The 27,944-nt window shown below is 33.0% G+C and overlaps 1 protein-coding gene across 1 annotated transcript in view; it reads right to left on the bottom strand.

The window, feature by feature from the left end:
- The window catches only part of DMD (dystrophin), a 1,602,346-nt gene that overhangs the window by 1,375,808 nt on the left and 198,594 nt on the right, over positions 1–27,944 (bottom strand). The window contains exons 9-11 of the mRNA XM_069463910.1: positions 10,508–10,609; positions 10,280–10,387; positions 2,653–2,832 (exon numbers count right to left, since the gene is read on the bottom strand). Of these exons, the coding sequence (XP_069320011.1) occupies positions 2,653–2,832; positions 10,280–10,387; positions 10,508–10,609 (390 nt within the window). The remainder of the gene's footprint in view (positions 1–2,652; positions 2,833–10,279; positions 10,388–10,507; positions 10,610–27,944) is intronic.

Below are 27,944 nucleotides of genomic sequence, written 5' to 3'. Positions count from 1 at the left end.
GAGACTGATTTTTTCCCCCACAAATATGCTGGAAAATATGCATACAAGTGAGCTTTGTTCTTCAAAGTTACAATCTTACTGTCTACATTCTTGAAATTCTTCTTACATAATTTTGATCAAGCTCAATTTAACATGGACAAAAAAATCAATTGCTTTTCTACTTATATAATACTATTTCTTTGTTCTCTCTCTTTATCTCCTTTTAATTCCTCTTTCTCTGGATGGCTTCATTTCTCTCTTCCTAGGAGCTCAAAAACCCCTAGCAAAGACTTACTTGGATTCATCCTATGATGGCATATTTTTGAGAAAGCCAATGAGGGAAAAATTGAGACAGGAGCTTAAGAAAGGTTCAGGCTTAGTGATCTGGGAAACAACTTGCCTAATGTTAAGTCCATTTATTTGCCCATTGTCTGGAATAAGAGTGTATAACTGTTTGAAAATAAAAATAAAAAGAAGTAATAGTGAACCACAAAAAGCCCTCCAGACTCACTAAACAATATGGCTTACATATCAAGAGCACATTTTTTCCCCCTTCAAAATGCTTTCAAGTCTATGGCTTTATTTTATCTTTACCACATCACTGTGAGAAAGTAGAAAAAATACATACTGTAACATATGTTGGACATCATTTTGTAAAGAATGTACAAATCCAAGTTAGTGCTGTTTTATTACGGAGTTTTAAAAGTTGGAAAAGAAGAAGATAAGTAAATTGCTTAGGTGGTGTTCTCATAACATGTAGCCCATTAAAAATAAGGCTTCTAATGCTTTTTCATCAACTGAAATAATCAAATCAGTAACATTTTGATGAGATGTGTTAACCTCATCCAAAAATAGTCCCTTCAAAAAGTAGTCCCATTCCAAAGGAATGAACTTATTTAAATACTGCATTCCTAGGTAGGTGTCCATTTTCACATTTCAGCTAGCATTGTAAAAATCCAGAATATAAAGATTAGCACATATATTATTTTCTAATTCAGTGTTTTTAAAAATATGGTCTGCAGACTTTATTAAAAGCTTAGAGTTTTAGATGCAGATTCCTGGGTCCTTTCCCTGACCTATTGAATGAGATTTTCTGATCAAAGGGTCTAGGAATATCCATTTCAATTAGCTCACCAGGTGATTATTATGCAGACTCAAGTTTTATAACTACTTTATATAATGAAAATGAACCAGAACATGACCTATGGTTAACAGTTACACCTCTATAAATATATCTCTTAAAAGGGACGAATTTCAAAAACAACTTTATCAAAAAATGCCAATCCTTCTTAACATGATAACTGATCATTTTATGGCAGAAATAATCTATGGAACCAATGGGTACATGTTGGAATAATATCATTGTTGGGTTAAAAAATATCAAATTTACTAATGCCTAATATATTTATTACATAAATACCAATATATGGCAAAGTAGCCATAGGCTGATCACGTGTAGTAAGAGAAAGCATGATCTAGTAGTAGAATCACTGTTAGATCAATTTACTGCTAAAAAATATGTTTAATGGAAGACAAATGAAGTTTTTATTACTTAATGCTTGTATGAGAAATGATTGCAATTTATACTCATGTTCCTTCAATTTAAATTTTGAATATGAATTTAAGCTTAAATGGCAGATTGAATTGTGATTGAAAATCATACATGTTGGCTGATTGATCATATTTTCCTAAAATTTATTTCTAGAAGCAATACTTCAAACTTCATTTCTTCAACAAATATTTCCTAAATAGTACTTAACAGACATGAGTTCTCAAGAAAACACATTCCTGCAGTTGTCTTATGCAGAGACTATAATCTATTGAATGTGGTCATTGCTTTGATAGAGATTTATGCATGGTTCATTAATCTATGAACTGTGATCAATTAGTAAAATTTAGCCCCTATAATACAAAACTCTATAGCTGAAAAAGTTAAATATTATTGTACATAATGTTAATATCTTGAATGACTATCCATTATTCTACCATCCAACTATAACAGAAAATAAAATTTCTACATTTAAAATACCCCATTTTCTTTAAATTACTAAAAATTTAAAAATTCTTAAAATAAAACTACATTATTGCACTACAAATGTAACTGAGAAGTTTTCCTAATCTACAACCCATACGTGTTAGTGTACCTAAGCCATATTCATGATTTTATGAAATCAACAGTCTATGGAGGAAAGTCCAATGATCAGATTATCATTTAATAAAAAGCAGCCTTCAGAGAAATCAAAGTACCTGGGCCCTAGTCCTGTTCCTACCACTAGCTTTCCTTGGACAATTTACTTTTCTTCCCTAAGCTTCATTTTTATCCAGAGTAAAATGGGGTTGACTAATGGCCCTCATGGTTCTAAGAACCTATGATTTGATGTTAGATTGTGATGATACCGTTTCCCCAGCGTTTTGTCTACCTGCTCAAAGTTATGCAGCTCGCTGTTCCTATTAGACTGGAAGGTCACTATTTCAGTCAATTAGTACTCATTCCCCTACATCTCCCCAACTCTCCAATAATAAGACAGGCAAGAGAGCCATGTTTTTATTCACCTGAATACTGGGCAAAAACTAATCCTGTGACATCTTTTGTAGGGTTATAGTATTGCTTTCTTATGGCAGGTTTCAAAAATCTCTGGGATAATCGATAGTATAAAAATTGACATCACTAACCTGTGCTGAACTCTTTTCAAGCTTTTGGGATAAATTATCCCAACTCTGGGCAAAGTTTTCCAGCCAAGCTTCCATCTTTTGGGTCACTGACTTATTTTTCAGTGTTGAAAGAAGATCTTGGTTGAGTGAACGGAGTTTGTCGATGCTTTGCTTTTTCCTTTCCAGTTCTGCTTTCAAAACCTATTAAAACAAGGAAGATTACAGAATAGGTCTAAGTTACATTTTATAAAATACTATAGTTCAATCTGCTTTTTCATGTATTTTCTCATTGGTATGGATAAGAAAAGATTGTGATCCTTGTGATCATGCCTGAAAAAGATCAAGAGTCTATAAAAATATAGGTAGAAAATTATCATCTAAATATTCTTCCCAAGAAGCCTTAAGAGAAAATAAAATCAGATGTGAAATAAAGACCTGGTAGAAGCACTTAAGAACTTCTTTAAAATATTTGAAGGACTGCCACATGAAAAGGTAGTTTTGCTTCAAAAGGCAAAACAGGGATCAACACATGGAAGCTACTTTTTAACATTTGCAACTAGAATGCCTGGCTCTTGGATGATAATGAATTTCTCCTTAACTACTGATAGAATTCAAATAAAAACTGACAATCAAGTGCCAGGAAGACAGACAAGAAGCTAGTGGGTTGAGAAGATGAGAATGGCTAAGGGGCCTTGCCATTCTGAAATGTTATGATTATTTGGATAAAATTGCAATATTATTTATTTCAACAATTTTAACATTCTGTTCATCATTTGAAGATAAAGTATTTGTTATATGGTTTTCTGGCCTTAAAAGTTTTGTAGCATCAGTTATTCAATTAACATTTGACTACTTGAGTAATTATTTTCTAAGGCTAATTTTAGAGTCCATTAATTAAAAGAACTAAGTCATTGAGTATCATGCAAATCCTTCAGAATCTCTGCATATTTTCTAAATACTTATGTGTTTTGTGGAGTAACCTCTATACCATTTATATTTCCAAAGTTCTCACGTACTATAGAGGGTTTACATTCGCTTTGGTTTATTTGGAATGAATAAAAAAAGTGACTTATGTGAAATCAGTAGTTCAGGGTAGATTATTCTAATTTATCCATTAATGTCACCCTGTACATGGGAAATCCAATTCCCAGGTAGCAAATGCTAGTCCCTGACTTAACTTGTAAACATAAAAGGAGAAGAAAAAGAAAAGAAAGAGGAGAAAATCATTTTATAGTCACTTTATAACCATCTTTTTGACAGTAGCAAATACAATGAATATAAACTAAATTGTGATACCTGTCTTTCCAAAAAGAATGCAAATACAACAAACATTACATATGGCAAAGAAATTGTCATGAAACAGATGCACCAATTGCTCATGAACTGAAGTATCATTGACACAGAGCAGTCAATATACCCCCCTGCAAAGGATTGTTTATGTAGCTCATTTTGGCATGCCACCAGCATTGATAGCTCCGAACTGCAGAATGCTCTGGTGTCTCCTTCAACTAGTTTGTCCTTTACTCAGAATCTGCTCAGTTTGCTGTATTTTATATTGCAGTTCATGCCATTTTTAGGAGGAAAGAAAGTAAGGTTTAAAGTTCATTTCTAATTTTCCTCAATAATTATTTTATTATTTTTCTCAGTTTGAAAGAATGTAATAGATCAAAACATAAATTAAGATATTAGAAGTTGAATGCATATCAACATAAAACTCTCAGTGTGGGAGTTAAACAATGTATAGGTTTTGTATATTCATTTTGTTTAATTCACGTTAACTTTCCATTAAATTTAAGTGCATACTTGCACTTGTAGTAAAACAACAGTTTATGCTACCTGCCCTGAGCCGAGAGCCAAATTTGAATGTCAGCATATATTACTCCAGTTACTTTACAGAGTCTCATTTTCCTTTCTTCTTTATTATCTTTTGGCATGCATGTATTTTGTCAAAAGCTACCACATGTTCTTTATGGGAAGAAGCATAATATAAACAAAGACATATTTTAAAATAAAAAGATATAAGCACAATACTTTTTGGCTTTCTCAGAGCGTAAGAACTATTTTAAATAGCCCCATGTGTAAGGCTGAAGGATGTACTCATTATTTAAGCTAAATATGCAATGATTTGGGAACATTTCAGAACAGGAGTATGAAAATTATGTTTAAAGAGGATTGCAATAGATATCTCTAAGTAACCTCAAGTTACCTAAACAAATGTAATTAAGCCTTCTGTGTTAATATTAAACCAAATGAAAAAACATTTGGTGAGTATTACAAAAATGAAAGTGAAAGTCACCATTGAAAAATATAATTAGGAAAAGTATACTCAAGGTAAAATAAAAAAGTGTTATAATGAAATCGTGTAATTATTGAATCAATATATTTTACACAAACCTATATGACAAAAACACTGAACTAACCAAATATTTTACCTAATATATTCTAGATATGAGATTTTTTCAAAAATGGTGATGGAAGATTAGTTGTCCTCAATTTCTTCCTTCCCATAATCTCCCAGTTCACAAAGGACTCTCCCAGGATAATTAGCAGAGAGAAGAATGAAATTTAAGTGGTGCCAGATACCTTGGATCATAGTAATGAATTACTTTGTCCTGTCTATCCTTGGATGTCAATTCTTTTATACTTGGATCTTATATGTGCATATTAAATAACTATGATTTAATTGTTATTAATTATCATATAAAATATGTCTTTCTGCATATCAAAAATTGATTTTGGGCCATGAGTATTAGAGACCTACAGAGTTCTAGAAAATTTAGGAGGCAAAAGGAAGCTCTATAAAACTTAAGCAAGGCAAAGTTCAGCTGGGATATTAAAATAAGAAATATTTTATTTTCATAGAAGCAAGGAACCTGGACCTACCTCCAGGAATAAAGGCCACGGTCAGTAAATCAGAATGGGTCAATAGTAGATATGGGGAAGAGACAGATTCATTGTTCAAGAAGACAGAGTACACAGGTTTTATCTGGTCAAGGTTATAAGGTGATTCAAAGTGAGAAAATAATGTATACTTATAAAAGGCCCAGGAAACCTTTACCCTATTCTCATCAGGAGTATTCATCAGAGAATAATGTCAAGGCAAATTCTATTATGCTAACAAAACTGAATTCTGTACCTGTATTATCTGTGGTTACTTATCTATATCTAAGACGTACTGCGATTAATTCTTATTACCAATTGTTGTACTTAGGTAGATTGAGTCATTACAGAGGTTCTCAACTTGAAGAAATATCGGAATCACCTGAAAGGCTTGTTAAAATAATGATTACTGAGCTCTACCTCTAGAGTTTTTGAGTAAGTAGGTCTGGGGAGGGCCTATGAATTTGCATTTCTTACAAATTTCCAGGTGATGCTGATGCTGGTGGTCTGGGGACTACACTTTGAGAACCATGGATTCTATTTGAATGAATTCTTTGAGGGTCATCACAGGAGTTGAGGTCAAAGTAGCAGGTCATGGCAAAACAGAACTGTCAACAGGGACTTGCAGAACTCCATCCACGTCATTTGATCCCACAATCATTTGAGAGTGTCTTCAATTCCACAGCACTCCCATAGCCCTTACACACTATACTCTCTTGGATCACCATTCTTCCCCAGAGATGTCCTTCCCTGGAAAATACCAACAGTCCTTACAGCAGCAATACACTTCCCCAGAAACAGATTTCTTCTAGAATTGGGCCTTCTTATGATAACTGACATGATTCTATAACCCTTAGGAGTCACCTCATAAAAGCCATTGTTTCTTCTCTCTTTTAATCTTTATCTTTTATGCCAAATAGAAAATCAGTTTTGATAATAAAAATCATAGACCTGCATGCTGTGGATATGGATCCCACAGATCTAGAGGAAATGAAATACTAGACTGACTCCCTACCTCCCACTCCAAGGAAAAGTAGGAGATAATCCTATGGGTTATTAGTGATAATATTTCAAAACAAATTACACTGATTGTAAACAAAAGAGTTTTAGCACAGTGTGTCTATACCTAGGTATATAGTAGGAACTGGTGACAGATGGTACCTGTTTTGGGTCTCAGATTGTGACATATTTTAATGAACATTAAATTCTTATTCACTGCCTGAGTCAGCAGGGGAATTTTACCTCAAATTCGAGACCAGCTGTCAGGTTTTGTTAATTGGCTTAAACTATCAAATGATAAGACTTATACAAAACATATTTTCACTTTGTTCACAAGTAAGGTGACATAATACAAATTTTAATCATATTGGGAAATTATTGAGACTTTGCTAAAAGAGCATTTTCATAGCCCTGAGGCTAGCAATGTCTTTTTCTCACAAAAATGTCAACACAGTGGCACATGATTGTTAGAAATGACAGTTCTCAATTGAAATTACTCTTTTCCAGAGGATCCATGGTATGAAGAATTTTGAAATAGCTTGAAAAGCCTGGACCTGAGTCTTGATGTCTTCGTGCTCATTTTAAGTTTGCTACTGTTGTTATATGATACATTATATAGGCCATGTTTTTTCCTTTTTCTGAATTTTCTCTTCTGAAATAACTTGAGGACCTTATCCTAATGAACTTTAGACATGTAATTGGATTGGGGATACACTAGATGACATATAAGATCTCAGCTAGCTAGCTTTAACATATTTGGATTTTGTCAATCTGTAGCTTCCTAAGAACAACTTTCTTTCTTTTTTTTTTTTTTGAGACAGTCTCACTGTGTCATCCAGGCTAGAGTGCTGTGGCATCAGCCTAGCTCACAGCAACCTCAAACTCCTGGGCTCAAGAGATCCTTCTGCCTCAGCCTCCCCAGAGCAACTAGGACTATAAGCACACCATCACACCCGGCTAATTCTTCTATTTTTAGTAGAGACAGGGTGTCACTCTTGTTCAGGCTGGTCTCAAACTCCTGACCTCAAGTGATCCTCCCACCTCAGCCTTGCTGAGTGCTAGGATTATAGGTGTGAGCTGCTGTGCCCAGCCAGAACAACTTTCTTGACTGGTAAATCCAATCAAGGATATACATAGTAACATGCACTAGGTATTAAAATTTGGAGTTTATTATCATGCAAAATAACTTTGTAATCTTTGATACATGGTATTTTTCCAAAGATGACTATAAGAAATTCTCCTGTCTCAGAACGATCTTCTATAATTTGACCTTGGTGCTTCTCCATAAAGAGATGAACTCTAATTCTTTTTTCTTAAATCTGGGCAGGCTTATGACTGTTTGAACCAACACAATATGATTGATAATTCCCATTATTATTGACTATTGGAAGTATATGTTTCTGCGTTTAACCAGCAATATAATGTGGCTCTTAATCAGAGAGCATGACTACATTTTAATAGTCAGTGGTTACCAGCTTATTTATTGAAAGGGTTCAAATTTTGACTGAGAAGAACAATGTTTGTGAGGAATTTTTTGCTTTAAGGGTGTGTAGTCCATGCATCATTTCCTCTGGGTATGATAACATCTGTCCTGAATTTATCCTTTCCTCTCCACGGCATGTGACAATGTATACCACTCTTTGCCTTTTTGAAATATTTATTCTCCTACTTTTGTGATACTACTGTCTTCCTTCTCCTTGTAAACCTGAATCAAATCTGCTTAATTTCTTTTTGTAAACTTCTTGTCCTCGATCCACTCTTTGATTATAAATATTTCCCTGGTTTCTGTCCCTTTTATTTATTGTGTCACTGTACACAATCCCTTTGAAACATCTTGATTGCTTCTGAATTGATAACCAGTCCTGAACCCTTTGCTAGACTCTAATATGTATATCCAGCTAATGAAATGACCTTTTTCACTTGGGTGTCTCAGAGACATTTTAGACTCAACATAACCCAAATCTGAAATAATTGTCAGTCTTTTAATTCCAGCAATTCCTTTTCTACTCTCCTACCAGGCATACTAACCCTTCTAGCAATCCAGTCACCCAACTGAAAATTTTGGGAACCATTCCAAACTTCTGTTTCTTACCATAATTATTATTCATTCAATATGAATATTTCTCATGTCTGTCTCCTCATATTCATCCCTAACACTACTTAGTTCAGGTCTTCTAATTAGTCCTCTTAGTATCAAAAGTATTACTACCAAAGAATATTACAAAAATGCAAAATGATTGTTATGAAACTCTCAATGGCTTCCTATAAGCCGTAGAGCAAAATTACAAATATAGTCAATATTTTTGCACCAATGTTTTGAAACACCATAGATTACTTTTTGAACTCTGTTTTTAGTAGCGATATCACTTGAGAAAGCATATGTTCTTTGAGCAATGATTTCTTATCAATAACAAGCTAGCTTGTAATAATAAGTCATACATAAGTGAATCTATTTTAAATTAAAAGACCAATGAGAGTTAGTTACTATGGAGCAAAAATTGTACGATACAAATAAATATTTGGTAAAATGGTACATACTTAAAATAGCTGGGAAAATTTATTTTAGCTTTGAAGAAATGATTTAACTATTATGAAATATAATACATAAGATCAATACAGATATAAATAGATCCAACTAGGTAAAATTATGAAACATTATTTACAATAGACTCATAATATTTAATAGTTAATATCAAATTAACATTTAATAGAATTGATCCATTAAATATTTAAATGAATCCTAATTATGAAATCTGTCATTGAAAAATTAGGCTCCTAATATTAGATTGGCCTCTCCTGTACTGGAAAATAATAAAACTGATTAAGATAAACTTTGAAGTTATTTTTTAAATCTTGTAATAATCAACTAAAACCAATGTCTGAATGAAGCCTTCCCTGAAGTCCTTTTACTGCCAAAGAAATTTCATTTCTCAGAACACATGAAGCACTTATAATTAATGCCATTTTGTTTGCTTTAATGGTTTTTGTTCTTGTTTGCCAAATTAAGGTTAAATCCCTTGTATGTGAGGATAATGATCACTTGTACCTCTCATATATTACTCTGAGAGTCAATTTTGGTCTATTAATTTAGAACTATGCTGCTAAGAACTTTATGGAAAGCTCACAAATACTTCTTAGTGTTACTTTTTGATTTTAATTGAAGTCTTCTTCCAATATGCTGTATTTTTTTCAGGAGTACAATTTTGTTTAAAAAATCAAAGCTAGGCCGGGCGCGGTGGCTCACGCCTGTAATCCTAGCACTCTGGGAGGCCGAGGTGGGCGGATCGTTTGAGCTCAGGAGTTCGAGACCAGCCTGAGCAAGAGCGAGACCCCATCTCTACTAAAAATAGAAAGAAATTATATGGACAGCTAAAAATATATATATAGAAAAAATTAGCCGGGCATGGTGGCGCATGCCTGTAGTCCCAGATACTCGGGAGGCTGAGACAGGAGGATCGCTTGAGCTCAGGAGTTTGAGGTTGCTGTGAGCTAGGCTAACGCCACGGCACTCACTCTAGCCTGGGCAACAGAGTGAGACTCTGTCTCAAAAAAAAAAAAAAAAAAAAAAAATCAAAGCTGAAAATCTACCTATAGTTTTCTCCATTTTAATTAAGAAAAGTAACAATATGACATCTTCTTTGAATAATCTATGATCTAAGATCTAAGCAAAAATAATGAACATTGGTTTCAGATTTGATAGCACATAAAAGACCAAATAACATACACTACTGGATATTTAAAAAAATATTGAAAGCTAAAAAGTACATACAGCCAGTTTTTGAAGACTTGATAACATTTCATCTTGATCCCTAAAGCCAGTTGTGGGAATCTTGTTCACTGCATCTTCTTTTTCTGAAAGCCATGAACTAAAAAGGCACTGAAAGAAATCAAATAATTCCAAAGAAGAAAAAATTATTAAAAGTGAACAATTTTTTTCTTGTCCTATTTACGATCTCTCCATGTCTTTCACTGCTACAATTTCATGCATGTGACTCACCTGTTCTTCAGTAAAACGTTGCCATTTGAGAAGGATGTCTTGCAAGAGAACCCAGCGGTCTTCTGTCCACCTACAGATGTTTGCCCATCGATCTCCCAATACCTGAAGAAGAGACAATCCACCACAACATCAGCGAACAATTAATTGTTAACTGAATTTTATTAAAAATGGCATGAATGATTTGCCAAAGCATTTAATTTGAGTCTCTTATGTATACTAGAAGTTGTAAGGGACACCCTTCCCACAAGTGCTCACAATTAGGTAAGCACTGTGCCTTTCATTTGTCTTTAGATTATTTCACCCACTCATTCACCTTTCATTGAAAAGCAAAAATACTTACAAGCAATCTGAAGTGGTTATTATACCACTATTTAAAATGTTTCCCCAGAAAATATAAGATAGTAAAGACATAAATATAGAATTAGAGAGGATTTTGCAATGAGAAAATGTAAAATGTGTATCCTTCTTAGGTCTGAAAATACACCTCAAAGAATAAAATTCTAACTAATAAACATAATGCCTCAAAAGATGCTTAATTGAAGCAATTCTGCATAATTAAAATTACCTAATGTCTGGATTGCAGAAGAAAATTCTTAGTAACTTAAATTATATCCATATGTAGATAAAAATAATGTGGATTATTAGTACAAAAGTATTGAAATTCTCCATCTCTAAACTAGTGAGAAAATTATATTCTCTGAGTAATAATGGCATGTGGCTTATATCTAAATGCATACACTATTTTAATAGGTAACAAAAAATAATTACCAATGATTTTTGGATGGGAAATATATGTTGTGATAATTTCTTTGCAAAGGGAATGTTTTAAAACAAGAAAATGTGTCATTTACTTCAATTATGATGTACTTCAGAGCCTAAAATTTCAACTTTTATGACTTTCTCATATAAATAAGTTATTTTCTCACAGATATGGGATTTTTTAAAGTTGGAAGTATCCTAAAATATAGACATGCTTTATTTTGTATAGAATTAGAGTGAAAAAAATTTTGCAACTCATATTTTCAAAAAATATATTCGGTATCTAAGATAAGCCTCATCATAATTTCTACTTTATTTGATGCTACGTTTCAATCAATCCACCTAGAAGACATTAATATGCGACTCAAACAATGCAAATCCAACTAGCATCATGAAAAAACCTACCTATTTCTACACGGCTTGGAGACATTTTTAAAAATTGTTTAATCTATCATCACTTCAGAAAGGAAATCCTGTGTGTGGGTAAGCAGTAGGTAGTAAATATTTTACTACAGCACCAAAATGATAATGTACTCAGTTATAAGTGAGTTTTCAGTTTTTCTTCAGAAATGTCAATAAAAAATGGTATTGCTTTCAGCATGATATAACTGACTTTCTTATTTTTTAGAGTTTCACTCTCTACTCAATTCCTTTTGAATTACGTTAGTTTGTGGCAAAAGCTGTAGCACTGAAATAATGATGCAAGATACCCACAGGAAATGTGCCAACGTAAACCAATGAATTCAATAATATCATCTATTTAATTATTACAAATAAGTTCATGGGATTTTTTTTTCTGAAACATATTTGAAGGTATTTTAGTGAATTTCCTAGTGATCCTGTCAGTACACATTAGGTAAAACGGCATGCAACATATTGGTTAATAGATTCATTGTTAAAAAAATAGTTTCAAACAGAAAAATTTCTTACCCCTTAGCTATAAACTACACCATCTGCCTGATTTGATGATGTAGATATAAAAGGTCAAAATGTGTGATATCTATTGCAGCCCATCAACTCTATTGTAGCACAGAAGGGACAGACTTAAACTGTAGCATCATCTTCATTAATGAAATAAGATGAATAGAGATTTCCAAGTAGATATAGCATCTTCACTCTAGTGCCATAAGGTATACAAATATAGCATCCACTGAAGCAGTATTTTAGGCTTGCAATGCCATAGATGGAAATTTATAATTTATTAATTTTAATAGGACATCCTATAACACAAATTCAAATAAAGACTCCCATATTCTAGACTATTTAACATTATTAAATTTATTGAAATTCTGAAATATATTAATATGATGCATTTTATACTATAGTTTTTTTCACTTATAAATGAGTCATAAAAAACCAATAGAGTAGTCCCCACTTAGCCACAGAGGATAAATTCTAAGATCCCTAGTGGATGCCTGAAACCTAGGATAGTACTGAACCCTATATATACTACGCATGAATTTCACAATTTCACAGACAGAGATTTATTCTTACCATAAATTTTAGCAACCTCAGCATATTTTTTTTCTTTCCTTATTAAGTTGAGAACTTTCACCTTTTCATTTAAAGAAAGTACTTTGCGGCTTCTCTTTGGCATATTTGAACTGCCAGAATCACTATTCTTTCCCTTTGGGGCCATGATTAAGTAAAGCAAGGGTGACTTGAACACAAGCACTGACATAACCATGACAGTTGATCTGAGAACCTAGACAGCTGCTAAGTGACTACTGGGCAGGTAGTGTAGACAGTGTCGATATGTTACACAAAGGGCAAATTTATGTTCAGGGTGGGATGGAGGGAGATAGAATGAGATTTTATCACACTACTCAGAGTAGCATGCATTAAAACGTATAAGTTGTTTATTTCTGGAATTTTCCATTTAATATTTTCAGACCACAGTTGACTGCTGGTAACTGAAACCTCAGGAAGCAAAATCATGGATAAGGGCAGATGACTGTAATTAAACGCTCTTTTAGGAACATGGTGAACCTACTTAAAAAAACTATTTTAAGGATGTCATTAAAAGTATACTTTTTATCCAAATAATGATTATAGATGATTTTGATCATTCACTGAAGCAGGTTTCTGATTCAGCTAATATTTAGCTTATAGTTAATGATAGCCAACAGTTCATTCATTCATCAATTGTGAATTTATTTAAACAACTAATACTTATGGAATGCCTACATGTGCCAAATATGAACAGAATAAAGATATTTGGGCCAAATTGTGTCCCCCAAATTTCACGTTGAAGCCTATTCCCCCCTCACTGCCTCAGAATGAGACATATTTGGCTATAAGACTTTTAAAGAGGGCATTAAGTTAAAATGAGGTTATTAGTATGGGCTCTAATTCAGTCCGACTGGAGTCCCTGTAAGAAGAGGAGATTTGGACGCAGAGAGATACCAGGGATGTATACACATAGCAAAGAAACCATGTGAGGACACAAGAAGAAGGTAGTCATCTGCAATCCAAGGGGAGAGGTCTCAGAAGAAACCAACCCTGCTAACATCTTGGACTTGATCTTGGACTTCTGGCCTCCAGAATGCTGAGAAAGTAAATTTATGTTGTTTAAGCCTCCCAGTTTATAGCATTTTTTTATGGTAGCCCTAGAAAACTAATAATACAAAAGACATTTAATATAGGCTTTTTCAAGTAATGTATAGCTAAGTCATTAAACCTCTCTCAAAGCAAATAATAATACCAACTCTTTAGAGAATTGCTACAAACATGAAATAAGATTATGTATTGCAAAGTGTTTTCAATTTGAAATGAGTTATGTAAGTGTTGGTGGTTATTTTGCTGGATCATAGTTTTTATATCAAATCTTCTAAGAACCATCAAGGGTCATCTATTTGACTCTCTTCACTCTAGAAAGGCATTCATTGAATCTTTACAAATCGTTATTTAGTCTTCAAATATATTCTTTAAAGCTTTTCAACACAAGAAAGCATACATATCTGTTAGTAACACATTTAATTGCTTAAAACTATTTTACTCGCAGAAAACTCTCAATGAATTGAATCTAAGTCACTTCTGTTGCAATGTGGGCATAGTGCTTCTTACTGATCTCAGTGTAATGAGGTAAGTGAAGTAGAAATTGCCATTCATACACTGTACACATCTTCCCAGACAGATTTTTGCACTGGCATATGTACAAGCATAAATAGATAGATATACACAAAGTGCTTAAATTTATGGATTTATATATTTATTGCTTAGAAATATTGGCCTTAATTTGAATTACAAAGAATGAAGCTAAGCAATTGGAAGATTATCAGTCAGCTCTATAATCACTCAAATATGCTTATTCTTATCACTGCCTGAATGGGTGTAACCAAATTGCTAGACAAGTATAAGGAATTGTATCAAAGGGAACTGACAGGATGCTAAATAATTTTTAAAGAACCAGTACATTAGGATTAAAAACCTCTACAGGAAAAAAAAAGGTATATTCACTAAGTATCTCTTTGAGTTTCCATTTAAGTATAGGAATCCATTGAAGCTTTAGAAATAACGCATATAATTTAGCGAGCTAGATAAACATTATACACATAAATGCAAAACCAATGAATTATAAAGTTTCACAAAATGGTAAAAGAAATTAATTTTTATTTATGTTCTAATTTTGTCTCAGCAGTAAGAGAAGCTAAAGGTCAGTTCACTTCCTCTAACACATTTTCATGGACTAAATCACAACTCCATTATCATCCATGCTCAAATCAGCAATGGAGAGTATTTTTCCCCTCCCATTTAATTCACATCTCATATTGTTATATGTGCCAAAGACATTTCTCATCTGAATTCTTTTGTTTGGCTGAGTTGGTTTTTCAAAGCAAAACTGAAAAATGGCTACCAAAAGAACATTCAGATTAAGGCAACTGAGGAAAATTTGCCAAGCCTGAGAGGTAAAACTTAAGTACAGGCATCCTTTAGTTTATGGAAGTTGGTGACAGAATATGAGTGCAAAACTCTTCCCACCAGGATTTCCATTAAGAGGTAAAGTGTTCTGAGACATATGTCCATTTAAAAAGAAATGATTATGTGCCATGGAACCACACAATGCAGCAGCAACTGGGCTTTAAAAAAGGGAGACAGCAAGCAGCCCATTGTATTTTAGTGCAGTTTAAGACCATATTATACACTCCTCCACTAAATGAATTTTATGTGTAATGAGCCTTATGAAAAATAACTTATTTCTTGATTTTTTTCTTACTTTATAAACAGATATGCAGTTAAAAATGATAAGCAACTTCATCTTACCGACAATAAAATGGAAATCACATCAAATAACTTATTGGAAAAAATAAAATAAAATCTATTGTGAGAAAAGAAATGTGACAGAGTCCTACTGACTAACGTTTAGCTCAGACTATGATTCTGCTCACAATTTTACATGCTTTACAACTGCTAATGGAAGCAGCATACTATTAAATGGCATGCCTTATATCTTTACTGTCTACCATATGGTTTAGGGTGCAAAAACGTATTTTGATGTATTAGGAAACACTTATTGGAGGTTGCTCGGAAAATATTATTCTTACTTCAAGTTTAAATCATCCTGTAATATCTCTTGATTGAACTCAGGAAATTCATGACAGTCACTTCTGCAGTTTACAGATGAAGAAACTGACACTTGGATGGGTCGAGAAACTTGTCTAAGGCCACAGAGGTCACAGTATTGAATATCTGGGATATGGGCTCAGATCTTTCTGGCTACATGCTCTTTCATGATGCCATCCATTCAGTAAAACATTCAACATAAAACATATACCTTCTAATTTCTGTGACCTAACCTACAGCGAGATACAAAGATGCTAAATTCCTTTGAGTTTTTATTTGATTTTTGCAGAAGTCTGACTAGATTTAACTAAACATCGTATCTACATCACTTGACAAGGATTTGAAGCCTAAGGTTACAATTTGATCTAAAAACATATTTGACATTATAACTCCATATCTATTTGATCATTAAAAACTCAGAAAATACTTGCACTTCCAGATTAAGAACATGTGCCCTTTTCCAGAATTTATTTTTAAAAGGTAAATATGACTGTCTGGTTAGCTAATGAAATTCTGCCTTGGTTATTATGCTGAAAATGTAGTGAGATTTTAACTTGAAGAAGCATATTCTTCCGTGTGCTGTTTCAGTCCGTTTCAGATATTATTTATTTTTATGAGTGTATAAAATGCTAATGAATAAATCTGGAAAGGCCCCTTTGTTGTTGCCATTGCTCTTACTATTAATATTTGTAGGCTATTATTTAATGTTCTGTGGCAGTTTAATAAACTCTGTACTCTGCGGCTCCCACCAGTCTATTCAACTGGGATACCAGAAAATAAAGATTAGGAGCCCTAAGAAGCATTCCGGCACGACAGCATTCTTTCTAGCATTCATCACTTTCTCGGGCATTCCTTGGTGCCTTGAGGTTTTACTGTTCCTTATTGTTTTATGCCTCACAGAGTGAACTCCTTAAGGTGGGTTCCTTACCTTTGAGGTTAATGTTTTTTGGAGGACTACATGTATTTCACATAGTACAAAAATGTCTCAAAGCTGAATACTACCACTGTAGTTATCTATATAAGGCTTTTCTCTCAGTTTTTATCTTAGAATCATCTTTTAGAATCTTTGAATCTGCTAACCTGTTACATATCCCTGGACTTAAAACACAGACTACCTGAATTCTCACCCCAGCTCTACTGTTGCCCAACTTGGTAACATACATGGGTAAACTCTTAATCTTGCTATTCTTTAGTTTTCTCACTAGTGAAATGGAAAAAATAGTACCTGCTCTGTTACCTTCCCAGCCAGGTCATTGCTACGGCCAGATAGACCAATAAATGTGAAAATGCTCTGAAAACTGTTATGAATTATTGAAATGCTTGTGATTGGTAAGGATTTAGAGTTTAGTTGATAGAAAATCAGCTTTTATTCCAGATATGATAAATCTGGAGTATAAAATAATTTTAATATAGAACACAGTCAAATATCTTAACAGGACACTAAAATTACAAAGTTTTTATATTTTACCTATAGTCCATAAGTCTTATATGTTGTACAAGTTGAAAATATTTTACGTTTGCATTTTTAAACCAGGCCTGTGCTCCAATATATATCTTATTTGAAATTACATACATGTAAAACAGGTATCTATGTCCATTCTATCTCTTGGCATTAGAACTTCCCATCTATAGGAAATCACAAATTCTAATGTGCCTACATAATAAAATGCATAAAATAACGATGTAAGAGTATGGGGAGTAATGGGGATTGTGGCTAAATGGAGAGCCCATGCTAAGGAGTACAGAGCTACTTGAGTCCTACTGAGGTTAATATGTAGAAAAATAGTTCAAGAATCATCAAATCACCTACTTTCTCCAGAAAAGATAAAAATTCTTTGATTCACATCACATTTCCTCAATTTCAAACACTGATAACTAATAAAATATTATTAAATACCATGAGGACCAAACAAAACTTTATATGCATATACTTACAATTTTAGATGCAATAGACCAATTCCTAGAAAGACAAAAACTACTCAAACTGACACAAAAATGAAAAATCTAGAAAATGGAAATCAAAAACATCAAAAGATGCAAATCAAAAATGAAATTTTATGTGTTTTAAATATATCAAAGTTTTAATTTAAAATTTTCCCATTTGTGTATTCCAGATAACAAAGCAAGTTCCGAAGCCTGCATAATCAGGTAAAAGTCTAGCATGCATATTGCAAGAAAGAAAAATTACAGGCCGATAACTTTCATGAACGTAATGGGAAAACTCTAAATCAAATTTTTAAAAATGTTAGCAAAGAAAATCTAGCAATACATAAAAAGTATTATACATATCATCCAGGTTTAATTAATTTCAGAAATCAAGCCTGTTTTAACGTGAGAAAAATAAGCAATGTAATTTGACATATTAACAGAATAAAGGAGAAAACTAATATGATCAACTCAAGTAATCCTGGCAAATATGTTTGATAAAATTCAGCACACAGTAATAATAAAACTTCTTAGAACACTAAGAATGAAAGGTACATAAAATAAACCTACATGAAATATTATACTTAATGGTGATTTATTAAAACCTTATCTCTGAGACCTAAAATGATAAACAAATATCCACAATAATACTATTGTATTACAGTATTTATGCAGTACAATAAGGCAAAGAAGATTAATAACATTAATGATTGGAAAGGGAGAAATAAAAATGTCATTACTCACAATCTGTACATGTATATCTGAATGATGCTATAAACTATTCAAATTAATAAGTAAATTTAGTATGGCCTCTGGATACAAGGCCAAAAAACAAAAATCAATTGTATTTCTCCATATCAGCACAAACACAAAATGAAATTTCAAAAAGATATAATTTACAACAAAAAAAAATATAAAAAACCTAGGAATAAATCTCAAAAAAAGTTTAAGACTCTTACCTTGAAAGCCATAAGACATTATTGAAAGACAATACAGACCTATAGAAATGGAAGGCTATTCTATATTCATGGATTGAACTGTTTATATAATAAGAAATTTTATATAATAAAAATGTTAATTCTTTACAAACTGATATATAGATTCAATGAAATTCAATTAAAACCAAGCAGGAATTTTTTTAAGAGGGTGTTGACAAGCTATTTCTAAAATGTATATGGAAATGCAAATGGCCAAAAACATCCAAGATAATCTTTGAAAAGGAAGAAAAATATGAATGTCTTTCATTGACTAACTGTCCAAGACAAACTTAGTGTTCCCCTGAGCTTGACTAAACTTTAGAAAGGGATAATAGGCTCCTGAGCTCCCTTCTCCTAGAGCACTTACTTTAGAAAACTTGCAACAATAAATATATTCTTTGCCACCATGACATGTAAATCTTCTATAACTCAGGAATGTCTTTCTTAAGGACCTAGGAGCCATCTCCCTGAAAAGTAATTATCAAGAAAGATAATGCATCTTTCTTCCAGTCTCTGTGGAAGGGTAGGAGCCTAATTTCAGTAAGCGCCAATTAGCAAACACATATGGACTAATCACATTGACCATCAAACCTCCTAACATTTTTCATTATTTTTCCACTAGCTTATCCCAGTGCTTAAAAATTCTCCTGCCCTTTGTTCAGTGGAATTGAGTTCAGTCTCTCTCCCCTATGGCAACAGTCTTGATCCATATTTCAATAGTCTTGAATAAAGTCTTCCTTGCCTGATTAACTGTCTGGTGCAATTTTTCTTTTACAATATAACCAGATATCAAAATTTATCATAAACCCATAGGTATTAAAACAATGTAGTATTGGCATAGGGATAGGCAAATAGACAAACAAAGCTGATTAGAACTCATAAACTGATCCATGCTTGTATAGGTATTTGATTTATTATATTTACATCAAAGGCTACACTGCAGAACACTGAGGAAATGTTGGGCTTTATAATGGTGTCGTTTCAATTGAATTTATATGGAAAAAATGGACATCTGTCCCTTTCTCACACCAGCAACAATAGGTACAGTGTAATTTGAAAGGTAGAGCAATGAAGTTCCTATATGGTAATCCAAAAGAATAGCTTCAGGATTTGAGAGTGGACAATTTTATTTTTAAACTGAGGATAAAAATACATTAACCATCACAGAAAATACTGCAGTGGAATATATCAAATTTAAATTTAATTTATTAATAAAGATATCATTAAGGAGTTAAAAAGCAAGGTACTCATTCACAAATAAAACTAATATAGATAACCAAAAATATTAATATCTGATATATATATTTACAAATAACTACAGGCTGGATGTGGTGGCTCTAGCCTGTAATCCTAGCACTCTGGGAGGCCGAGGCAGAAGGATTGCGTGGTCAGGAGTCTGAGACCAGCCTGAGTAAGAGTGAGATCGAATCTCTATAAAAAATAGAAAAATTGGTCAGGCACAGTGGCACGTGCCTGTACACCCAGATACTCTGGAGGCAGAGTTAGCAGGATTGCTGGAGTTCAGGAGTTTGAAGTTGCAATGAGCTGTTATGAGGCCACTGCACTCTAGCCAGGGTGGCAGAGTGAGACCCTGTCTCAAAAAAAAAGAAAGAAAAAAGGAAAAAGAAAAAAATCTATAATAAATCACTAAGAGAAATATAGACAATCCCATAGAAAAATGAACATTTCACAAAAGAGATCATTCAAATGGCCAATAAACTGAAATAGTGTTCAAAGTCATTAGTCATCAGTATGTGCAAATGAAATCTAAGAGATAACATTATACAGCCACCAGAAAGGCTCAAATTAAAAAGTTTAACAACTAAGTACCGAAGAAGATGTAAAGCATTTTGTATCTTCATTAACTAGTGGTAAGGGTATAAATTTATACAACTTTAGAAAACTCTTTGTTAATACCTATAAAGCTAAATATGCATATACCCAATGATTAAGAAACTCTACTCCTAGGTATGTATCTACAATAAAATATGTATAATTTATATTCATAGCAGCATTACTTGTAATGTTTCCGAATTGGAAACAACCCACATTTTCTGAACAGTAGAATGTATAATTAATTTGTGGTATATTCATACAAAGTCATACTATCAAGCAATGGAAATTAATGAACTAAATGGTATATGCAACATAGATGAATCTCATGAATAATATCCAGTGGAAAAATCCATTTACACAACTCTATATACTATGCAATTCCATTTACATTAAGTTAAAAATATAGCAAGACTAATCTGAGGTATTATAAATCAAGGTAGAAGTTACCTATGAGGAGTTGGGGAGAGTTTTTGAATATGATAGGGCTTGATAGAGGCTTCTTGGCTGCTATTAATGTACCAGCTTTTTATTTCGGTGTGGTACTATGGTACCTTTGCAAAAAGCCTTCAAGCTATTATTATGACTTGTGTACTTTTCTTGGTACTCTGATAAAAAATGTGCCATGGAGTAATGTTTAAATTATTTTCCAGAGACCAAAAAATCAACATTTTAAACATATTAGAATTAATACTTACACATAAAAAAGCTCATATATGACAAACCCACAGCTAACATCACACTAAAAGTTGAAAGCATTTCCTCTAAGACCTGGAACAAGACAAGGATAGCTACTTTCACTACTCCTAGTCAACATAGTACTAGAACTCCTCACCAGAGCAATCAGTCAAAAGAAAGAAAAGACATCCAAATCATAACAAAGGAATTCAAACTGCCCCTCTTTGCAGAAGACATGATCATATAAAGAAAAAGTAAAAGATGTCACCAAAAAACTCTAGGAGCTATTAAGCAAATTCAGTGAAGTTTCAGGATACCAATGGAACAAAATAGAAAACCCAGAAATAAATTCACATATTTAATGAACTGATTTTTGACAAAGGTTCTAAGAACATATATTGGGAAAAGACACCATCTTCAATAAACGGTGCTGGGAAAATTGGATATCCCTAAGACAGAAGAATGAAACTGAATCCCTATCTATCACCATATACAAAAATCAACTCAAGATGGATTAAAGCCTTAAATGTAAGACCTGAAACACTATAAAACTGCTAGAAGAAAACATAGGAGAAACACTTCAGAACAGTGGTTTAGGCAAAGCTTTTATGGCTAAGAACTCAAAAGCACAGACAAAAAAGCCCCAAACAAATAGACAAATGAGACTTAATTAAACTAAAAAGCTTCTGCAGAGCAAAGGAAACAATCAACAGTGAAGAGCCAACTTGTTTTATGGGAGAAAATATTTGCAGACTATTCATCTGGCAAAGGACTAATATCCAGAATATACAAGGAACTCAAACAATAGTAAAACAAATCCAAATAATCCCATTAAAAATGGATAAAAGACATTAATTGACAGCCCTTAAAAGAAGACATTCAATGGCCAACAGGTATTTAAAAAATGCTCAACATCACTACTTATCAGAAAAATGTAAATCAAAACCACTATGAGATACTATCTCACCCCAATGAGGAACTCTTGAAGAAGAGGAACTCTTATACACTATTGGTGAGAATGTAAATTAGCACAGCCACTATGGAAAACAATACAGAGATTTCTCAAAAAACTAAACATAGATCTAACATACAGTCTACACAAATTAGCAATCCCACTATGGATATTTGTCCAAAGAAAAGGAAAACAGTATATCAAGGTCATACCTGCACCCCATGTTTATTGCAGCACTATTCACAACAGCAAAGCTATGGAATCAATCTAAATGTCCATCAACAGACGAATGGATAAATAAAATGTGATATATGAGTATATATGCACAATGGAATGCTATTTTGCCATAAAAAAGAATGAAATCATGTCATTTGTAGCAACATGGATGGAACTGGAGGTCATTATATTGAGTGAAATAAGCCAGGCACAGAAAGACAAATATCACGTTTTCACTCATATGTGAGAGCTAAAAAAGTTGATCACATGGAGGTTGAGAGCAGAATGATATCAGAGTTGACAGAAGCTAGGAAGGGTGTGTGTGGGAGGAGGGAGTGGAGTGGGGATGAAGAAAGGTTGGTTAAGGGTACAAACATGCAGTTGGATAGAAGGAACAAATTTTAATGTTTGACAGCACAGTAGGTTGACTATAGTTAACAAAAATGTATTCTATATTTTAAAATAGCTAGAAGAGAGGACTTGAAATGTTCCCAACACATAGAAATGATAAATACTCAAGGTGATGGATACCCTAAATACTCTGACTTAATCATTACAAATTGTATGATGTGATCAAATATCATATGTGCCCCATAAATATGTACAAATTTTATGTTATAAATAACAATTTTTAAAATGTAAAAAATAACATGTTCATAAAGAATACTATTGTTATAACATATTTGCTTATATTTCTCCTGTAATTTTGAATGGTGGGTACTTTTATCATTATTATATTTGAGTTCATTTGAGAAATTGAGCATGAGAGATTTTATTGCTCAACTAATAAGTCATAAAGCCAGGATGGAATCCAGCTCTAGTAATCTAGAGATTGTGTTCTTTTAAAGCTACTTAACATCCTACTGGCTAAAGGAATTACCACAGATCATGTATCAACAGAATTCTTCAAAATTTAGCTTGTATTATATGCTTATAGCACATTGGATTTGGATGTTCATTTTACGTTAGAAACATTTGAAATATATTTAGACTTCATAAAATTTGCAGTTAAAAATCAGTTCACATATCTAAGATGTTCAAAACATAATTAAATGTTTTCTAATAACCAAATTAAGTATTGTTTTACATTTAAATTTAAATAAATAAAATTAAAAATCCGCTTCCTCAAACATACTGGCCACAATTCAAGTGCTCAAAATGGCCACATATTGATAGCAGCTTTCCTATTGAACAATGTTGTTCTAGAAGATCAAAATATTTAAATACTTATTGCAATGTGATGTGACAGGTGCTAAATACATATAGTACATTTGTATGCATGAGTTTAATTTACAAGTACAGATACATTACTTTGTAAGATAGGTTCCTTTATCCTTTTTGCTGATGAGTAAACCAGAACTGAGAAGAAATACATAATTTTCTCAAGGTCATATAGTAATTCTCTCCTATGAAACTGAGAAATTAGGAGAAAACCTAGGCTAAGGTATCATACACATCTGGATACCATTTCCAGCCCTGCCATTTGCAAGCTACGTGAACTTGAATTTAACTTCATTATGCCTTAGCTTTCTCATTTGTTCTATAGGTACAGCACTTCATATGTGAGTATGTAAAATTCCTGTAAAATACTAAGCAAACAAAAGTGCTAATAATTATAATCATTACCTCATGGGCAATGATCATTGACACTCTGGCTTTGTGGATTATTTCCATCACATTTAAAGTTATCTTTTATTTTTAAGCTGCATTTTATTCACCAAATATTAGAAAGTAGAATGAGACATAAAATATTTTTTCATTGATAGTCCTCTTCATAAATAACTCCTATGTCTTATTTCTATAGGTTTTAACATTCTGTAGACTTTTTTTCTCCAAATAAAAGATCCCAACTATAATGATAACAATGCCCAAAAAGATGTTGCTATTAAATGTTTGGCACTGTTATTTTTCTACTCCTCCAGATTTACTTTGTCACTTTTGAAAATTATATTGTTGGTCAAAATAATTGGCAGAATATAGTGTTCAAATTCTTTATATTTTGCAATTGTATTCAGATTGTTTTTTTTTTTTTTGGTCAAAGTAATTTTGAGAGAAATCATGCTTTTTAATCTGATGTTATCTGTAGAATGAGGGAGAATAATGCCCTACCAGTTAAGGGTGGACAGTGTTTCCTTTTATTTTTGTGCACTCCAGCATTATAAAATTTGGCATTATTATAGAAGGGACTTTGGAGGTCATCAAGTCTGATTTCCCAGTCGGTAACAAACTCTTCTAAAACATACTTGAACATATGAGATTTCTGTTTGTGCTTAATATTATTAATGAAGAAAAGCTTGCCACTTCCTATAACACACTGTAACTTTGGTGTAATACTACTACTAATAATATTAACTAATATTATTATTGCTTATTATATTCCAGACATTTTTGTAAATGTTTTAGCTTCTCAACTCTTTTACTCTTTACAGCTATCCTGTAATGTAGATTCTTCATGTTAAAGACGGGAAAACTAAAGCCAAACTGGTTAAGTGACTTGCCCAAAGGAATACTATAGATAGGAGACAGTAGGAAAAGTCTGTTTTCAGAGTTCCCACTTTTAACTGCCTTATAATAAAAAGCTCTCCCTTTTGCTAAGTCAAAATTCCTTTTTGGAATTTCATCCAACCATTTGCTTATACATTAATTCAGCCATCCCATAAACATTACTGATCACTTATATCTGACACTGTGCTTAAGAATGTCTAAGATAGCAATCTCATGAAATGTAAAGTCTAGTAAAAGAGGAAAGTATATAAATATTAACTGCAAAAGTGTACCACTGCTGCTAAAACAGGGGCATAACTAGGGTACAGAGATGGCACAAAGAGGGAGTGGTCATCATTAGGCAGAATGGCCACCTTCACAAAGGAAATTTTGAACTGAGTTTTCTATACATAGTTGGACTTTTCAAAGCAGACATCACAAAGTAGAGTGTTTTGATTAAGAAGGGTAGTATGCACCAAGAGGTGGTGACACACAAGGTATCAGAAATAGCTTGTATGAATAGAATGCAGGTTGAGGGATATGAGGGGGAAATAGGAGATAAGTCTAGGGGTCAGGTAATAAAAGATCTTCTAGGACAAAGTGATCAGAATCTGCAGAGAATGGAAAGCGATTCAGGATTTTAAGCAGAGGAAAAACTAATAGATAGGCTCCTGAGAGCCTATACTGACTTCAACATGGAAACTGGATGGAAGAGGGGTAAGAACAGGGGCAAAGACTTTCCAGGGGCTTATGATAATGGCCTTTACCTTGGGAGTGGTTGACAGGAACAAAGATGAAATAATGAATACGAGAGACAGTTAAGAAATATTATAACATTAAATGCACAGGGCTTATAAGGGTAAAAAAAAAAACAGGAATGACTCTGGGATGACTCCAGATTTCAGGTAAAGGTGTCATAGTGAGGACAATGCAATGACAAAAGTAAGGAATTCAGTAAAGGAAGTAGGTTTAGAAGGAGATAGGGCACAATGAGTGAAGTTTCACCTTGCTGAGTTTGAAGTGCTTTTTGGACTTCAAGGTGAATACCCAGGAGAGAATGAGAGAGAGGAAAATGGGCTCAGGAAATATATGCCAGAAAACATCTAGATTTACCAACTTCTGTCTATTTATGATGGCATAGCCTTCTGAAGAAATAGAAACAGAGGAAATACCTTCCTTTCTTAGCATGACAATACTGCTCATGCATCAATTCTCCCTGCTTAGGTTTTTCTTAAAATGAAATAATCCCTGATACTCGAACTCTTGGCCTCAAGTGATTTTCCCACCTCAGCTTCCCAAAGTGCTGGGATTACAGGTGTGAGCTACCATGCCTGGCCAATAATTCCCGATTCCACAAACATTCTTTACAAGATGCCACCATCCTAGAAAATCCAGCTAAAATAGACTGCCCTGACACTGACCATATTCTTAGTTCTTGTAATCTAGATACTATATCACTGCTCAAAATTGCATTTACTTACTAAAAATCTATATCACCCTGCTTGGCTTAATGTCAAGCTTGTGCCCAAGTAAGTACTCTTCTCTCTTTTATATATATGTGTATGTGTGTGTATATATATAGAACATATATATACACACACATGCATATATACATGCATAGAGAATAAAATGTATGAAAATGTACTTGTATATACATGTATTCATACACACATTTATATTCATTTTATCCATTTATATTTATATATAATTACATTTACATCTGTGGATGGGAAGTCATATTTTTCTTATCCCAAACTTATCCAATTGATTCAAAGAGATTGCTTTAAAAAAATCAGCAACATTTCAAACAATAAACATGCCTTTCCTGATTTAAAACTTAAAAGACTAGGATGTAGTATTTGTGTATGACATTCTAACTACACAGGACATTGCTCTAAATCTCCTAAGGTAATGTGTGAGAGGAAATCTTCTATTAAGCACTCCTACAGGGCTATACTTTACAGTGTCCCACCTAAATCCTCAAGAGGCTTTTTTTCCCAGAATTTTCTTACACTACAGTTTGAATCATTTCAATCATTTTAAGTCCAATTCTCTAGCACATACATCAGATACTAGGAAGGAATATAACAAAACACAGATATTCTCCACCAACCCATGTAGAAATAGGAAAATGCACCTTATCAATAAACATACCATGAGAGACTTTGCAAAATACTTTAGGGAAATCAAAATACTTTATATTCATTTAATTTCATTGGATCATCCAATTTAATAAGTCCACGAAATAATTTGTCTTAATACCACATAATATTTGTACAAATTATTTAATGTCATTTGATATAAAGTTGGTTTTCATATTTTGATTTTACTGAATGTATCTTTGTTCTTAGAGACCTTTCTCATCTTCAAAAATTATTCCTTCATTCAATAAACATGTTTATTAACTTCATGAGATGGGCACAGAAATGCAGCAGTGTGCATGACCTTACATTTAATAATCTACTCTAAAATTGTGTTTTCCAGACTTTCCTTCTTGAAAATAGGTTACTTGTCTTTATCCATTCTTTGAATATACTTTTAATTCTCCAAAATGGTAGACAATAACTTCAAGATTAAAATCATTTAACAAAATAATTCAAGGGCTTTTTATACGCCAGAAACTATTCTAGGTCTATGGCCTTAAACCTTTAATACATTTGGTGGGCGCTCAAGTTTTAACTTGTACAGACAAATATCTAAAAATGAGATTTTAATGGCTCTGCCTTTTCTCTAGAAGATGTTTTCATTAGAACATCTTCTGTAAGTTATGGGCCTAAACAATGTTTCTGGTTCTTTGTTCATTAGAAACAGCTATCTCCCTAGAATAATGGGCTTTATAATCCATTTATAGTCTTTTTTCAGTTTTCTAAATGCAAAAGGACACACAAGACCTGTTCACCTGTAAAATAACTCCCTTACCTTGTTCTAGTTTTTGCTCAAGTGCCACTTTTTCAATGAATCTTCCCCTGACTAAACCATGTAAAACTGCTTTCTTCACTGGTCTTTTTTTTTTTCCGTTATTGCTCTTATCAGTTTTTCATGGTATGAC

This window comes from Eulemur rufifrons, chromosome 30 (genome assembly GCF_041146395.1).
Source record: "Eulemur rufifrons isolate Redbay chromosome 30, OSU_ERuf_1, whole genome shotgun sequence".
NCBI lineage: Eukaryota > Metazoa > Chordata > Mammalia > Primates > Lemuridae > Eulemur > Eulemur rufifrons.
The sequence above is the reverse complement of the archived record's forward strand: the minus strand, read 5'-3'. Positions and strand labels throughout refer to the sequence as shown.